Source organism: Babylonia areolata, chromosome 20 (assembly GCF_041734735.1).
Source record: "Babylonia areolata isolate BAREFJ2019XMU chromosome 20, ASM4173473v1, whole genome shotgun sequence".
NCBI lineage: Eukaryota > Metazoa > Mollusca > Gastropoda > Neogastropoda > Buccinidae > Babylonia > Babylonia areolata.
The window spans coordinates 43,866,012-43,877,282 of record NC_134895.1 but is presented as its reverse complement, the minus strand read 5'-3'; the positions used below and the strand labels follow the sequence as shown (position 1 = coordinate 43,877,282).

Genomic DNA, 11,271 nt, shown 5'->3' with positions numbered 1-11,271 from the left:
TTGTGCTTCAATACAGCTCTTCCTTCCCCTCCCATTTTCTCCGTGATCTGACATCTCAAGGACCTCATGCTTAAATACAGCTCTTCCTTCCACTTTCTCCTTGATCTGACATCTCAAGGACCTCATGCTTCAATACAGCTCTTCCTTCCACTTTCTCCGTGATCTGACATCTCAAGGACCTCATGCTTCAATACAGCTCTTCCTTCCACTTTCTCCATAATCTGACATCTCAAGGACCTTGTGCTTCAATACAGCTCTTCCTTCCACTTTCTCCGTGATCTGACATCTCAAGGACCTCATGCTCAAATACAGCTCTTCCTTCCACTTTCTCCATAATCTGACATCTCAAGGACCTCGTGCTTCAATACAGCTCTTCCTTCCCCTTTCTCCTTGATCTGACATCTCAAGGACCTTGTGCTTCAATACAGCTCTTCCTTCCACTTTCTCCGTGATCTGACATCTCAAGGACCTTGTGCTTCAATACAGCTCTTCCTTCCACTTTCTCCATAATCTGACATCTCAAGGACCTCATGCTTAAATACAGCTCTTCCTTCCACTTTCTCCGTAATCTGACATCTCAAGGACCTCATGCTTCAATACAGCTCTTCCTTCCACTTTCTCCGTGATCTGACATCTCAAGGACCTCGTGCTTAAATACAGCTCTTCCTTCCACTTTCTCCGTGATCTGACATCTCAAGGACCTCGTGCTTCAATACAGCTCTTCCTTCCACTTTCTCCGTGATCTGACATCTCAAGGACCTTGTGCTTCAATACAGCTCTTCCTTCCACTTTCTCCGTGATCTGACAGGTCACTCTCTGGGACCTCATGCGTAAATACATGATACGCATTCTTTTCACTGAAAGTTTCTGAGAACTGTGGTCAGATAAGCGTCACACACAAAAAAACTGTGCCGCCATGCTACAATGTAATCAGACACCATCCACTGTGCCATCACAATCACTTCTCAGCAACGTCACACTGTACTTTTTGCCGTGAAAGGGTGAAGGTGGCGGGAATGGCTAAAACGCTCATCTGCCAATACACTTTAAACAGTGTCTGTGAGAGTCTAGGATCCATTCCCAATCTCATCCTTTCTCCTCAGTTGTCTCTCAGTTTGACGCTGTGCTATACTTGTACATTATACATGTATTAAGTATAGCAACATTTATATGCCTATGTGTTTGTGTATCTCATAGATCAACGGCAGATGTGTAAGTCGGCCAAAGTGCTAATGTCTTCACCGTTGGAAAATAAAGATTCATTCATTCATTCATTCATTTATTCATTCATTCATTCATTCCCAAGTTCAACTGAAAAATGAAACTGAGCATTCAGTCATTTAAATGAGACAATAAACCAAGATACTGTGTGCAGCAGACACTTGGCACACTGAAAAAAAGAACCCATGACAGCTTACATGTTGTGCTCCGGCAAAAAATTATTCAGGAAAAATCTACTCTCATAGGTACACAAACATAAATGCATGCACTCCAGGCCTGACCAAACATGATGGGTTATCCTGCTGGTCAGGCATCTGCCTAAAATGTGGTGTACAGATTTGTCCCAACATATAGAGGCCTTATTGAGAAAATATACTTCAGCACTTTTCTCTTGCTTTCTTTTCTTTTCTTATTTATCTGTTCCATTCACTTATCTTTGAACTTTCAGCAGTGGTCAGTGCAGGAATGTGAGAGCATGACTTGTGTTGCCTTCAGAGGCCAGCGGACCCTCAGATGGCGTCCTCCCCCACTTCATCCCCCACCAGGCTGGGCACGCTGCCCCACGACAGGGAATCCTCACTGAAAGGATCATCATCATCACCCCCAACCGGCATGTTCTGCAACCCTGCAGGGCTGCAACTGTCCAGCTGGGGCACGTATGGCGAATCCTTACCTCTGCGGTTCACCAACCGCGCAGCAGCATCCCCATCACACCCGACGACGTAGGGATGGCTGACGGCTGCTGGCAGAGTGTCGTTGCTCTCCCTTGTGGAGCAGCCAGAGCTGCTGGGGACATAGGAGCCGTTGACTTCCCCGAGACTACGCCTCTGTGACTGGTCGACCCAAGCTGGGTACGACACGGCAACACTCTGAAGCCCGCCCGGCTTGCTGGTCTCCCACAACACAGCAGCGTCAGGCCTGGGAGAGTAGGGAGAGTTGGCGTTGTTCTTCTGGAGAAAGGTGTTCTGCGATGGTGTAGAGATGTCCATGTCAGGCCTGGGAGAGTAGGGACAGTTGGCGTTGTTCTTCTGGGGAAAGGTGTTCTGCGATGGCGCCAAGCTGTCCCTGGGAAAGCTGTCCAGTCTTGGTGTGTAACCACCACAACCCCTGCCGCCCACCACACTGGGAGACTGGGTGCTGCATGCCGTGAATCCTTCCTCCTTCTCCGGCACCAGCAACATGGCCGCCGACAGCACAGGAGACTGCCCCGCCTCCCCACGCTCTGCTCCGGCGCCTGTGGCAGTCCCCCTCCCGGTGCCCAGGTCTGTCATGGGAATGGGCGGAGCCTCACTTGCGGAGCTCTCGTGCGCAGCAGAGGCCAGAGGCGGGGCAGGGCCTTCACGGTGCTGTGTCCAGGGGGCGGCCAGTCCCTCAGACAGGTGCCCGCCACCACTGCCGTCCCCCCAACCCTGGGAGTCACCACCCCCACTAAACACTTCGGTCAGAGTGGTTCTGCAGGAGGTGTCCTCCATGTCACTGTCCATCTGAAAACATGTTGTTTTTGTGCTGTCATCAAATGAGCAAAAGTTACGGTACTTTTTGTTGTTGTTGTTGTTTAATATTTGTCTCCCTTTGAGTGGGGGGTTGGGGGGGGACGGTGCATGCTGGGTATGTTCTGGTTTCCATAACGCAATGAACGCTGACATGAACAACAGAATCTTTAACATACACATTTGATCTTCTGCATGCATATACACATGAAGGAGGTTCAGGCACCTGCACATCTGTTGAGCTGGGAGATCTGAAAAATCTCCACCCCTTTACCCACCAGATGCCGTGACTGGAATTCACTGATGACACTACTACTACTGCTACAACCAATAATAATAATAATAATAATGAAACAAACAGTGATATCAATAAAGATAATGATGATAATAATAATGGATACTTATATAGCACACTATCCAGAAATCTTCTCCAGGTGTTTTACAAACAACTTTTTTACACAACATGTTACATCAATGTTACATACACACACCAAAATGTGACTAAAAAAATCAACATAATATACACACATAAACACACACACACACACACACACACACACACACACAATGCATACATACATTTTAACATATATTTGTATATAGCAGCTACCTCCACACATACGCACACATAGGCATGCACACACACACACACACATACGCAAACAGACACGTGCGCATTCACATGCACCCACACACAAATACACATTCATACACATACATATATTTATGTACACATATATGTGTATACACACATAGTCAAGCACAGCTCACACAAAGGAAGTGAACCTGCCAAAAGAGAACTTACTGCTGAGGGAAGAGGTGAGTTTTGAGACCAGATTCGAAAGATGCAAGGGAGTCAGAAAGACAGAGGTTGTCTGGGAGTTTGTTCCACGTCTTTGGCGATTGAAAAGAAAATGATCTTTGTCCATAGGCTTTAATTCTGACATGAGGTATCCTGAGAGGTCGAGTATCAGAGGAAGAATGGAGCTGGCGAGGCAGAGTATAGATATGGAGGAGTTCAGAAAGATACTTGGGGCCAGATCCATAGACAGAAAAGGTCAAAGTGGATAGTTTATTCGATCAGAAACAGGCAACCAGTGGAGAGACTGAAAGAGAGGAGAAACATGGTCAAATCTAGAAGCTCTGCAAATGAGTCTGGCAGCATTACTCTGAATTCGCTGAAGTCTGTCAAACAGATGTTTTGGGAAGGTCAGCCAAAACAGAATTGTAGTAATCCAGTAATCCAAGATAACAATAAAAAAATTATAATAAAAAGTAAGGTAAATGATTAAAACAAAAGAATAAAACCAACAAATGATCAGAGATGGCAACCCCTGTCAAGTGTTTGTAGGAACAATCAGGAAATTTGGTCCGAACATTTTGAATTTGGTAGGGACACTTGGACTCTGAGCCACATCAGCAAACATACATTTGTATCAACAAGCATACAAACACTTGGGCCTACCTGCAACACGGTGTACCTGCTACGATTAAGCTGACTGGTCCACTCAATGCTGTCTCAATGTAAACATGCACGTAATTAGCTGTGCATCATCACGTGAGGCCAAGGTTAGTAGTGACTGCCCTGGCCTTGTGACTGATAGGTCTTGAGAGTCTGGGTAATGTTACCCCAGGAAAGCATGTAACCATGCAATGTAGTCGAAAATTAACTCGATGGAACAATTTTGACGTTGGCGTAACGTCGGAACAAACTACGATCAAGCGTAATAAAATACCGCAAAATCGTACAGTTGGCATCTCTGAATGATAATCAAAAGATGTCTTTCCTTCCCACACATACAGTTCACTGCCAAGGGCTGAACAAGGCATATATGTATACTCACAATGGGACTGGAAAACAGCACTTGGTGTGGAGGGGAAGCCGGCTGGCCTTGGTAGTTCCCTTGTCTTTCAAACTGCACACATACACACACACACACACACACACACACGCACACAAGATACAATTCTCATTGTCCGTAAAACATGGAAAAGGGACTTTCAGCTGCACGTATAAACACAAAAACATTTACACACACTAAAGAATTAAATATGCCAAAAGAATACCAAACTGAAACAGCCCCATCCCTTTTCTTATTCCCCCTCCATCACTCAACAAACTAGCCCTCTACTCACCCACACACCCCGCATCCCCTCCCCTCTCTCTCAGGTGGCGTTGATAGAGCATGCTCATCTACCTCATCAATATGTTCAAACCCGGAGAACAAATAAATAAATAAAATCAAAATTAAAAAACAAAATAACACTGACAAGCATCATTCATTAATCATTTCAAAAGAAGCAATGAGCAATACTCACAAGCTACAGACAAAAGTAGGTATAACTAAATACTTCGTAAACATAAACCAAATCATCACACACACACACACACACACACACACACACACACACACTCAGACTTACATGCCTGGCAGTATTTTCTCCCACTCCAACAGACCTTGAGTGGTGGTCTAGACATGTGTCATCCAGCCATGTGCAGCTTGCACTTAGCGCATGTAAAAGAACCAACGGCAGCAAGAAAGTTGTGTCCCTGGCAAAAATTCTGCACTGTGGTGACACACTCTCCTGGGGATGAGCAGCTAAGACGGCGTAATATGAGGATTTGACAGAGTCTGAACAGCTGTTTTATAAAAAAAATAAATAAATAAATAAATAAATAAAATAAAAAAATAAAACCCTGATAGACTCTATTAGTATTAACTGTTCTGTTTTTGTACCCGCTTCTCCCCCCACACCCCACCCCACTCTCTCTCACTCTCACAATATATGCACATGCATGCATGCACACACACACACACACACATGCGTGCCCATGCAAACTCACACACACACACACAAACACATATCCAAAAGCAAGCATCATCATCATCATAATAATAATACTAATAATAGTAATAATAATAATAATAATAACGATGATAATGATAATAAAGATGATGATGATATTAATAACGTTAATAATGTACATTTCTATAGCACCCTTTCTTCTCCAAGAGCTCAGGGCGCACTACATGAAAGAAAAAGTTACAAATAACAAACCGCTCATGACCACCCTCTCTCTCTCTCTCTCTCCCCACCTCTCCCCCTACCCACCCCACATCTCTTATTCCTCATACAAACAAAGAGAATCGTGAGGCATGGGGACCATGTTGAAGAAGCAGGAAACAAACAGTAGCTTACTTCTTCTTCTTCTTCTTCTGCGTTCGTGGGCTGCAACTCCCACATTCACTCGCATGTACACGAGTGGGCGTTTACATGCATGACTGTTTTTACCACGCCATGTAGGCAGTCATACTTCGCTTTCGGGGGTGTGCATGCTGGGTATGTTCTTGCTTCCATAACCCACCGAACGCTGACATGGATTACAGGATCTTTAACGTGCGTATTTGATCTTCTGCATGCGTTTACACATGAAGGGGGTTCAGGCACTAGCAGGTCTACACATATGTTGACCTGGGAGATCGTAAAAATCTCCACCCTTTACCCACTAGGCGCCGTCACCATGATTCGAACACGGGACCCTCAGATTGAAAGTCCAACGCTTTAACCACTCGGCTATTGCGCCCGTCAGTAGCTTACAAATAGGTTCTGAAGAAAAGATGAGCATTTACACTGTATTTATCTGCTGGGATAGCAATCCTATCTTCATACAATTTCATCGCAGCATACCACCGCCTAGGCACGGAAGAATTAGAGCAGTTGCTACCAAATACCCAGGCTTTCAATAGTCACACGATAAAATAAGAGCATTTACACTGTATCTATCTGCTGGGATAGCAATTCTATCTTCACACAGTTCCATCGCAGCACACCACCGCCTAGGCACGGAAGAATGAGAACAGTTGCTACCAAATACCCAGGCTTTCAATACTCACACGACAAAATAAGAGCATTTACACTGTATCTATCTGCTGGGATAGCAATTCTATCTTCACACAATTCCATCGCAGCATACCACCACCTAGGCAAAAAAGAATGAGAACAGGTGCTACCAAATACCCAGGCTTTTAATACTCAAGCGATTAAAGTAAGCATTTATATTGTATCTATCTGCTGGGACAGGAATTCTATCTTCATACAGTTCCATCGGCAGCATACCACTAGACAAAGAAGAACAAGAACAGTTGTTACCAAATCCCAAATACCCAGGCTTTCGATACTTACGCGATAAGCTGGAGCAAATTTGGCTCGTTTCCTGAAGTACTTTTTCAGACACCAGTACAAACTGGACAAACAGAAGAGAGGAGAATCGCCCATGTAACAAAACAAACAAATGAATTTCATCTTTAAAACTAATCCAGAAAAAAAAAGGAAAGAAAGAAAGAAAGAAAATTGTATTTGTAATGCAAATGATTTCAACTTGAATAAGACATGTTTCTTTGCTTGCCTTTTTGTTTGTTTGTTTGTTTGTTTGTTTTGTCAGGAACTGCCTCCAGTCACACGCACTGGCAAAATTGCAAAACAGTTATGTTTGGGAAAATAAATAAAACATGTGCAGTGCAAGTGAGTGTGTGTGTGTGTGTGTGTGTGTGTGTGTGTGTTTGTGAGTGTTGGAGTGTGTGTGTGTGTGTGTGTGTGTGTGTGTGTGTGTGTGTGTGTTTGTGAGTGTTGGAGTGTGTGTGTGTGTGTGTGTGTGTGTGTGTGTGTGTTTGTGAGTGTTGGAGTGTGTGTGTGCGTGCGTGTGTGTGTGTGTGTGTGTGTGTGTGTGTGTCTGTGTGTGTGTTTGTGAGTGTTAGAGTGTATGTGTGTGTGTGGGAATGAGTGTGAGCGGGGTTGTGGAGGGGCATGTGCATGTGAGTGTGTGCGTGTATGTTTTGTGCACACTCGTATTCACGCATGTGCTTGCATGCACGAGAGTGGGAGTAGGAGTGGATGTGTGGGTGGGGAGGTGAGTGAGTGCGAGTGTGTGTGGATGTGCGCATGAATGCATGAGTGTGTGTGAGTGAGTGACCGGTGAGTCAGGGAATCACGCTGTTCAATCAATTTGAGCTGAATTGCCTCCCTTATTCTAGTGCATTGACAAGCAGACACACCCATACTTTCTTGAAAGTTTTTAAAAACTTTGTTGTTGTTGTTGTTGTTGTTGTTGTTTTGTTTTTTTTACAAACTATCAACAGGAGCACAAACTCACCTGACAAGACAGACGAGAACTGCCAATAACATCACAGTGGCCACAGCCCACAGCACCCATGATCGTGAAAACCCTGTACATATACATACAGAATAGAATAGAATAGAGTATGTCTTTATTACCAAGTGTACCAGGGTCACAAGGAGTATTGGGGGGGGGTTGGGGGGGGGGGAGGCGGATAGTACATAACAAAATACGAACATAAATCGAAAATCATACACAAACACAGATACAGTAGAAATAAGATACATACAAGTGCATATCAATGTAAAACCTTGTGCATACTCTTACATGCAAGCACTGCACACACACACACACACACACATACACATGCACGCACACACATACACACACAAAAACTCTCTCTCTCTCTCTCTCTCTCTCTCTCTCTCTCTCTCTCTCTCTCTCTCTCTCTCTCTCTCTCTCTCTCTCTCTCACACACACACACACGTTTGAACTGAAGCTGCATATTACATGTGGATGGGGCTGATGACTAGATCTTCAGGTAGATGATTGTTGATATACATTTTCATCCATCTTCATATTCATATACATCTTCATACATCTCAGCGGCACATTGCGTGAGGATACCTAGACGTTTGTTGCAAAATATGCCAACACCAACATACATCATGCACACTCACAGACACACGAAAATGATACACAGTGACCATCACACCTTCTTTTTTTTCTTCTCTCTCTCTCTCTCTTTCTCATGATCACATACAAACAAACACACTTACACAGAGCAGCAGCCCGTGGTGGCTGGGGGAAAATGGGTTCAATTCCCAGTGGAGGTGGGTTTTTCTGGCTCATGGCCAGCTCTTACCCAGAGTCGTGTGTGCAATGGGCTTCAACGGGACCACACAGTCAAGTATCATCCACTTCACAGACCTATGCGTTTTTGGGTGTGCTGCTCTTATTGCTTGACCAAAACTGCAAGTGTGTCTCTCAGGGCCCGGTTAACGCCGGGATATCATTATGACAGGAAGTGTAGAGTACGGCCTTGTCACATTGTCCCAAACCCTAAAACGGACCTCCATTGCAACATCATCATCCTTCTCCTCCATCATCAATATATACTTTTTTTTATGAACTGTCCCAGAATGCCCTGCTTTCATGGTGACCTCAGTTTCTATCACCCTCCATCTCCATGCTGAGGGTCAGTCCTGTCAGGGTCTTCAGTGTCGGCAGTCATGTCAGGCTGTGTGGTTGGAGGAAGGTGGTGCGTAAGTGTGGTCATATTCATGCACACAAACCTAAGACACACCTCCGATGTTGACCATTCCATCTATTTTTTGGTAATGCATGCATGCACGCACACACACACACACACACACAATATATATATATTCTTCTACTTCTTCTTCTTTTTCTCATTCATCAGATGGGACACTCCAGTCTCTCCAATGAAAGCAGCAGTGCGCTGCAATTCCTTCAAACAGCTGTAGAGCTTCTTGTTACACACACACATATGATGTGGTAATGTGTGTGATAGTCCTCCACACAGCCATAGAACTTCCAGGTTCACATACACATATGATGTGGTCATGTGTGATCAGTACTTCACACAGCCATAGAGCTTCCAAGTACACACACACATATGATGTGGTCATGTGTGTGATAGTCCTCCACACAGCCATAGCACTTCCAGGTACACACACATATGATGTGGCCTTGCGTGTGATAGTCCTCCACACAGCCATAGAACTTCCAAGTACACACACACATATGATGTGGTAATGTGTGTGATAGTCCTCCACACAGCCATAGAACTTCCAGGTACACATACACATATGATGTGGTCATGTGTGATCAGTACTTCACACAGCCATAGAGCTTCCAAGTACACACACACATATGATGTGGTCATGTGTGTGATAGTCCTCCACACAGCCATAGAACTTCCAGGTACACACACACATATGATGTGGTAATGTGTGTGATAGTCCTCCACACAGCCATAGAACTTCCGGGTACACATACACATATGATGTGGTCATGTGTGATCAGTACTTCACACAGCCATAGAGCTTCCAAGTAGACACACATAATTATGATGTTGCCCCCAGTGATCAATCAGCTGGGCGAAAAACAACGAAGACACATAAATGAATAAACAAATGAATAAACAAATAAAGAAGTGTCAACTTTACCGTCCGCCGCCATCAGAACAGCCTGTACATGCGAGGCGGACAGAGGACTCAGACGGCCGGAGAAATCGACGGAGCGAGCAGAGACATTGTAGGAGGTGCCAGGCTCTCCGTGGATTATGAAGCGTTGTCCCCTGTCAACCTTCACCTCCACCTCCCGGCCCTCTGGACACACACACGCACACACACACACACACACACACACACACACACACACGCACACACACGCACACGCACACACACACACCATACACACACACAGAGCAGCGACAATTCAGCTTCAGTTTCTCAAGGAGGCGTCAATGCGTTCGGACTGATCCATATACGTTACACCACATCTGTTAGACAGATGCCTGACAGCACCATAACCCAACGCGCTTATTCAGGCTACAAATGCATGCATATACATTTGTGTACCTATCTAATAATACACTCGGCTTATATCACAGATTGACATAAGTTTACATTTGGGCCAACAGCAAAGTGAGAGCTGTATTATCAATGGTTTCTCCAGTCAATGGACAACCATTTACAGCTTAGTCTTTTGTGAAGGACTATGACTCTCAAACTAGGAGGCAAAATTGCACTGGCTCTTAGTGCTGCAGCCTTGTGGGCTAGTTGGCTTTTGGGAACCATCCCAACGCCGACTGTCCTAAAACCCTCTTGGCCAAGAGAGTGGGGATGTACTTGGGCAAGACACTCTCCGCTATAATCAAATTCTAGCCCAAATAGTCGGACCAGCAGTTGCCTCCTCTGCTGTTCTGATGGTCATAGTCAGACACGACTGACTATCACATATATATACATATATAATAATGGATACTTGTTGAGCACTTTCTTCCCTGAAAGGGTGCTCAAAGCGCGTTACAATAAACATAAAACACAAACACAAGCACTCACACACACACACTCACACACACACGTGCGCACGCACACACATGCGCAATAACTTACAAAAGGAAGATTTGATGCACAAAAGCATTCAAAGACAACGCCTTTTACATTTCTTAGTCACACACACACACACACACACACACACATGCGCACACACACACACATGGCACACACACACACACATGGAGGAGTCTGCATGGATTATAACTGAATGTCACTGGAAAGGGATGGAAGGTCTATGTATGGGTGTTTTCAAAAAGATGTGTTGTCAGACCGGTTTTTAAAGTGACTTCATATGTGTAGCCGAGCGCTCAGCTGGCTTCAAGGCAAACTTTCACTTGCTCGCAGCATTAGTTAAGCT

At 44.8% G+C, this 11,271-nt stretch overlaps 1 protein-coding gene across 1 annotated transcript in view; it reads right to left on the bottom strand.

Moving 5' to 3' along the window:
• Nucleotides 1-276: 276 nt before the first annotated feature.
• The window catches only part of LOC143294533 (uncharacterized), a 45,873-nt gene continuing 34,878 nt past the window's right edge, over nucleotides 277-11,271 (bottom strand). Inside the window, exons 14-18 of the mRNA XM_076605898.1 lie at nucleotides 10,020-10,181; nucleotides 7,864-7,936; nucleotides 6,897-6,957; nucleotides 4,556-4,627; nucleotides 277-2,705 (exon numbers count right to left, since the gene is read on the bottom strand). Coding sequence (XP_076462013.1) covers nucleotides 1,731-2,705; nucleotides 4,556-4,627; nucleotides 6,897-6,957; nucleotides 7,864-7,936; nucleotides 10,020-10,181 — 1,343 coding nt within the window. The 3' untranslated portion in view covers nucleotides 277-1,730. The remainder of the gene's footprint in view (nucleotides 2,706-4,555; nucleotides 4,628-6,896; nucleotides 6,958-7,863; nucleotides 7,937-10,019; nucleotides 10,182-11,271) is intronic.